Source organism: Atta colombica, unplaced genomic scaffold (genome assembly GCF_001594045.1).
Source record: "Atta colombica isolate Treedump-2 unplaced genomic scaffold, Acol1.0 scaffold107, whole genome shotgun sequence".
NCBI lineage: Eukaryota > Metazoa > Arthropoda > Insecta > Hymenoptera > Formicidae > Atta > Atta colombica.
Window position 1 is genome coordinate 3,607,577 of NW_017259192.1, and position 7,545 is coordinate 3,615,121.

The following is a 7,545-nucleotide window of genomic DNA, read 5'->3' on the forward strand; positions in this document are numbered from 1 at the left end:
GTAAGAATTAAAAACATTTGATCACATTTTCCAGTAGCTATTTGTATAAGCTTTATGCATGAAAAAACATAAAAATGTCCACAGATTCCAAACAAATTGTGTAAATACTTGCGACAAATGTGGACAATGAGAAATGAAATGAAATAAAATCGCTCGTTACGATAGTACGAATTCAGGGAGCATCAACGATCGATTGTCATGGACGCTTGACGTCACGAGGTTTGAAAGACAAATTACGTTTGCAATGCAGCATTGCGTAAAGCGGATGAAAGACGGGACTATTATATTCCAGTTTCCAGCGAGAAATTTCTCAGATAATATTGACTCCGTGCTGAACGCTGACTTTACCAGTGGTTTGGAAGGCACAAAGGAACCTCAAACGGTAACGAGAAAACGTAACGTGCCTCTTCACCGCAAGCATTGGCGCACCACAGACGTCAGGGCGTTCGATACCGGTTCGAGCTGGTTATGTGTACGTGTGTTCTCCCTAGCGCAGAACTGGGCGAGCGTTGGGTGTGTAAGCGTAAAATGAGTGCGAGGTATAGCCGACTTTGCGCCGTGCTTTATACCCGATGCACATCGGCTCTTATTCTCCTGTACGTTCGTCTCTCCGGTACACCGGCGCAGCGGGAAACTCAGCTCGTTGTCGGTTTCGATTTTCCAGTCGCATCGCGTTATGTCGGCCTCGCGTCGACAAGCCGTGGTCGCATTAACGGGGAGATCTTGCCAGGACTCGTGAGAGTATCGGTGACGGAAATATTCGTGGTATATGTGTCTCTCGCTTTCTCGCTATCTACCTTCGCTTCTTGCGGTAGATATAAACAGGTGAGCGAGGAGGAGGCGCGTACGCGTCGCACGTCCATGACTTCACATGTATGTACATTTAACGGTCGGTGAACAGTACATATGTGCAAGGATTCGTGAGTACACACATAATCACAGGCGCGCAGCTACATTGATCCACGATAATCGTGTAGATGTGTACAGTCGAGTGGATGGTTCGCGCGGTATGTACACGTCTGTTACACATACGCGTCCGAATGAGTTTAGAGTCGTTCTCGTTTCAAGAAAGATAGAGAGAGAAAAGACTGGGTCTGTCCACCCGATTAGCGCTGATGGGAATGGAGTAGCGCACACGGACACACGATGAACGTATAGTGACCAGGCGGTACATCTCGAAAAGGTGGAAGAAGCCAATCGCGTTTCCCGAGCACGAAGCGCGCGATACGGATCGACGAATGTCGACGTATACGCGTTTCCATAACTATGGAGGCAAGGTGAATTTTCGTGCGCGCAGGTGAAACCTCTAGTATCGGGTTTGTCGGAATATAGCCCCCTTATTCCTCCGACTCGGCCATTGCATCCGATTCCAATTCACCCCTCAGCCCCGGCCACGACATCCGTAGAACGTCACTGAATTGCGGCACGTTATCGCTCTTATGAACGATCGTATTAAAGGCACGAGCGGCGCGACGATTCGTTTCCGTCGTCTTCGTCGTTTATTTTGTTCCTCATGACTACCCCCGCACTCGTCTGTGCTCTAATTTCCCACCCGCGTCTCTTTCTTTTATCTTTTCCCTCGTGTTCTCGCCATCGCCCTTCCGCACGATCAGTTCCGGTACCTGTCCGCCGGAGGTAAATCTCCCTTGTACCTGCAGGTGCCTCGCACCACTACTACCATCACGTTCAACGACGGCAGCACCTCGACGCGCGATAGTTTTGCTAAATTCGATTTGCTTTCTCATCTCTCTCAGCCATTCTTTTTCGGTTACTCGCCCCGAGGTGGGCGAAAGGGTAGACTGCGCGCGGATAGGGTATACCTTCGACTCAAGAAGAAGCAAGAAAAGCCGGCAACCATCTATACTTTCTCGGAGGGTTGGTGGGTGTCTGGAGGCTATCAGGCGGGAAGTAATGGCGTTAGCCCATCCCTCGTGCCCCAGAGGCCAACACATCAGTTAGTAACATGGTCGTACGGCTCGAACGCGAACCATATTCACCAGCGCGATATTTCGTCCAATTACACGGATAATCTGACGCTCATCTCGAATGATGAATCGTCGGTTTGCTGGAAAGCATCTCTGTGCGTCGACTAATATCGATCACCTATCGATGCATGGCAACTTCACAAATCCTTAATTAGAGATGCAATAATAACGGATCTCTATCTAAAGGATATTAAAGGAATTAAAAGATAATTTCATTTTTTAAATTAGAAAAACTTTATACTTTTATAACATTTAATTTTATGATAATATCAAGTACGTCATAATTGATTAAAAAATTTTACATTTTATTAAGAACTGCTTGAATCTGTAATCTCAGAAAATTATTTAAGGAATTGTAAAATAAAATTATCATTAAAAATTTAACAAACATTGAAAAGTTTTTAACGAGAGCTTAGAACACTTATAATATATTGCTTCTCTATTCTCTGCAGGATTCAAATACTGAATTTTTTAAGAGAAAGTAAAAGAATTAAAAATAATATAAATAGACGTTTTTAGAAAAGAAACAGTTTATGTAAATAGATGAAGTACGGATAATGGTTCGATAATATAATTCGAAATAATATATTCATAGCTTCTAAAATGTGTTAACCCTTAACGCCCATGTGCGCGAACATAAAAGTTTATTTCCTCTTTACGTAGTAATGTTATGAAATGTCATCTTATAACTTCAGCTATCATTTTAAGTTCTTCTCAACGTATATTTTCAAAGCAATAAATATTTGTTACGAGTGCGCGTTACCCCATTTTAAAATAATATAATACGGACAATAATAATAATAATACGGACAAAGTATAATATATATATATATATATAAATATAGTATAATACGTATAATTAAAGCAACACTTACATGGTCAACAATATTTTTTTTCTTTATATTATCGGATTTTTCTAATACGTTCATCTTCACTGATTACCTTTCATTTACAATAAAATTAGGTTGCATTTTCAAATGTATTATATAATAACGTCCAAATAACGTGAGATGAGATGGAATTTTTTTCGATGTGATGCATCGCGATGCATTTGCGTATTAATAAATAATATTTAGATACACGAGTTTTTATTAAAAACTGCTATTTTAGAAACTGATAAATTCATTAATAACATTGAAACAATGCTATATTTATACAATTATATTGTACCTTCTCTATAATTAAAAAAATACAAATTAATTATTATACTAATAAAGACACGATTCAAAACATATAGCTTATATTTTCTTCATCTTTATTTTCTAATTATCAGATTAATTTATTAATTTGTTTTAACGTTATTTTTCGAATCACACTTTAATAGATAAGATTACAATGGAAAAGAATATAATTGTAATATATTAAGGAATTTTCAAATAACAATTAAATTGGGTGCAATTATGACGGAAAAATGTTTCAAAAGAATTTTTATATATATGTTGCTTTGTGTCATAAGAATTTTTAAAGTTATTATTTCAATTATCGTTCTTTTTACAAAACAATTGTGAAAATAACGCAAAATAAAATGTCATGTATATAAACAGCTGTGAATAAAAATGAAGATAAAATAACATACAAATAAAAACATTTATTAATAACTTTATCTTATTTTTATTTTAATATAAGAACTTTTCAATTTATTTATCTTATTAACATACAATAAATCGGGCATCACTTCGACAGCGGATAATCAGTAAATCATGCTACGTAATCGACTATTTTTCCATATCAGAACGCGCGACATCCATATTTATCAGTATCAGTTTATACGGCCGGCTTAGTATGGAGTAGTGGTTTACGATCTGACGATCCTCTGAGCGTCGGCACTCGGCGTATGCTTGGAAGGCAATGAAAATTTAAATTAGCGCGCAGAAATTAAATCCGACCTTTATCCTTTATTGAGGAAACCCTCTGGAATCTACAGACGGTTTGACGTCTCGCCTTTCCGTGAATATCCACCCCAATCGACTGACTTGTACTTTTTAGTCTAGTCATAATTAGTAATTAAGAGGGTAATTAGCATCGATCGAGACGGATTCAAGGAAGTAGACGTGTTCTTATATCGTATGGTTATTTTCATTATAATGGAATGACGTCACAGCTGCGCTCATCGATCCGTTATTTATATTGAAGTTTAATAATTGTTAATCTTCTATAGCAAATAATTCAATGAATAAATACGCAATTTAGTTATTTGTACTAATTGTAAGTACAATTGTAATTTGAATTACAAACAATTTTTTGTAACATCTAAAATTATATTTTTAAAGAACTATCGTAAAATATGTAAAATATCATTTTACTATCGCTACAAACTTACATCCTATTCGGTTTACTAAAATGTAGAGTAAGAACAAAATGACATTCTGAGCAACTCAATACGAAATAAAAAAGTTTAGCAAGGTAACTTTTCACGCAGAAATTGAAGAAATTTTACCGAATAGCATATCCATATCTCAATGTTATCGACCCCCAACTCCGAACTAGCTGTGAACTGCAACTGCACTTTTGGACACATTACAGTACAGTTTGGCGATACAGTGGTTATACCGCGCGCACCTGAATAATTGCGTTCTGGCCATGGCTCAACCGAATTTTGATGTTGGACTAGGAGAGGAATAATTAATTGTTAAAACACAGCATCCGTTAGCGGGATAGATGATACTAACTTAGAAACGTAGCTGTATGCATCCTTGTATTATATTTGCTCACAAAATTGTATTACTCATATAATGAGAAAAAACGCATAAAGAGTGATTATGTTTAAAAACGGATTTAATTAGTGATAATCGCTGATGTAAACATATAATACAATTCGATATCGGAAAATTTATAAAATATTCCACATTATGCATATGATACATTTAATTATCGTGATATTATATAATGGCGAACGTGTTGTTTTACTTTCGAGAGTTTCATTATGTTTATACATATACATATATATTTGTTTTATCTAATTATATCTACAAAAATATAAAGTATAATTTTAAAATTAATATTAATCATATTTAAGTGATCAGATTGAAATTTGTAAACTTTAAGTAAATATTACATTTAGGAAGTATTAAAATTCCATCTTCCTTAAAATTTGAATTAAATAGCAGAATATTGAGATTGTGCTATTTAAAAGTGACTTAAAATTAAAAATACTTTTTAAACATTTCAAATTTAGCACTCGGTAAACACTTCAAATATGTCATTAGTGATTGCAGATGTAATTTTGTAATTAATTCATAAGTATGATGATAAAAATATAAATTTAAACAAAAATATCATACTAAGATTGATTAATCTAAAAGTAAAATTAGCATTTGCAATGATGATTATCGATTGGCATCTCTCGACAGCATTAAAGATAAAATAATTATTTGGCATTAAGCTCTGAATCCATCGTCTCTATTCAATTGTCTATTCCTGATAATCATGACGAATTAATTATGACTTACCACTCTCACCATTATAATTTATGTTCTGACCATCCTCCCGTCGCCACATGACGTAAGGCTCCGGATATCCGGTTGCTTTGCACGTCAATGTCACATTGGAAGCTTCGCGGACCACCATGTCAGTGCTGGTCTCTTTGGTAATAATTGACGGAGGTACTGTAACACAAACGTTAAAAAAATTTTACTTTCATGCTAATCACATTTACACGAATTTGAATTCTTTACAGACTTGCGATCACATCCACACACAAACACGCATGCACGCACGCACGCACGCACACACACGCGCGCGCACACACACACACACATTTATTCGAGTTTTATTAAATAACATGTTGATAGAAAAAAGTATGTTGATAAATAATTTTTTGGAAGACTTATAATTTATAAATAATTTTAAATATAAATAAGAAACATATGCATTTTGTATATAAAACACTGCTTACCTACAACTTGTACGTAACCTTGACGACTCTTCATTGGATCCGTATTCACCTGGCACATGTACCATCCACGATCAACTTCTTGAACTTCCTTTATATGAAGATACCATGAACGGTGATCATTATACGATAATGTGATTCGAGGATTCTGGGTAATTACGTTCTGATGAATCGACAGTATAGTTTGCGTGTCGACGCGTACCCATGCCACCTAAAACAAACGGTAGAATATATATCTCTCTTAAACTCTTTAACTTTATACATATCTCCACTTTGCTTGCTTAATTATGAAATCTTTCGATATATATTTCTTCAACTTTTTCCATCCCTATTTTACTTAATTATAAAATATATAAAACATAAAATTAATCGTAGTAATATTAAATAATAAATAGTTAAAAACAATTATTTAATTCATAAGTGTCATTCGTTGTATCACATCTATCCACTGAGTACTAAAAAATATCTTATAAAAATGAACATATAAAAATTTTTTTTAAATTCGAACATTAGACATCAAGGAGTATTATAATAGACAGACATGTGTACTTTCATTAATTAAAAAGTTGTAGCATAGCAGTAAAGTAAAAGAAACCTCAGATATGTCACATCCGAGAGTGGTATCAAACAGTTAATTACAAATTAAACAAATTATATTTTTAATTATAATTAAATAGAAAGCATATTTATTTTTGTATAATATTGTCTCTCTTTCTAAAAATTATGTTAGATGTACGTTAGATTTAGTTAAAGTGTATCCTTTGTATAGATCTTGAACATAACATATATGATGTATCTATCTATCTTGTTTGTGAAAATTCAAATATATATATTCTAGGAAGTTTATATATTTTACTAAAAAATATCGTATTTGTTTCTTTCTCTTTTTTAAACCAATAATCGGGTAAGATAGTATTCTCCATCCTCTTTACATAGATCTCGAGAAACTGACGGAGGTTCAGAACTACTCACTCTTCTTCCTACTACCACCTGTCTCTCACACATTTTCGTCGTTGAATTTTCGATACGGGCAAGAGGTTTCTTGAGCATGCAAAACATGCCCAAAGTCTCGCAAATTCTACAGCAGTATAATTTCCACCGCAAGCGCAACTCAAGTATGTTTCGTGTTTCTAGTAGTACGACTGGAGAGTATCATTTGTAGAAAAGATCAGCTCACTCGCGAATATTTTAGCTCCCATCTACTATATATACTCGACTGTATATTTATACATGTAGGCGTGAGGTTACGCTATGTGATACATGCGTAGACACGTGTGCATACTCATACCGAACGATATTTCATAGTATTCGTTACAATATTGCTTTAATAACTCATCTTGACACAACTCCTGACACATCCTCATCGACGTAACGGATGAAAGTTTATCCTAAACTTGACATTGTTACAATCGTTAACAACGGAAATGTGAGAAATTGAACTTTGTATTTAAAAAAGTAAGTAATCTAAGTAAGTTTAAAATTAAATCTGACTAATTTGAAATATTTTAGAAATTTTCATATCCTGAAATGAGAATGTTTTATAAACGAAGTAAAATGCTTCCTCTTGTGAAGCAATATAAAGGAAGAACACATAAAAAATTTTATTAAGAATTCATAAATATATATTATTAAAAAAATTTATAATTTTATTAGAGTTTTTATATTAAT

General features: G+C 34.5%; 1 protein-coding gene across 5 annotated transcripts in view; it reads right to left on the bottom strand.

Annotated features, from left to right (window-relative positions):
- Positions 1-7,545, bottom strand: part of LOC108692023 (lachesin) — a 189,207-nt gene that overhangs the window by 16,473 nt on the left and 165,189 nt on the right. For all 5 annotated transcript variants that reach the window (XM_018200137.1, XM_018200113.1, XM_018200147.1 and 2 more), the window contains exons 4-5: positions 5,881-6,088; positions 5,435-5,590 (exon numbers count right to left, since the gene is read on the bottom strand). In XM_018200137.1, the coding sequence (XP_018055626.1) occupies positions 5,435-5,590; positions 5,881-6,088 (364 nt within the window). The remainder of the gene's footprint in view (positions 1-5,434; positions 5,591-5,880; positions 6,089-7,545) is intronic.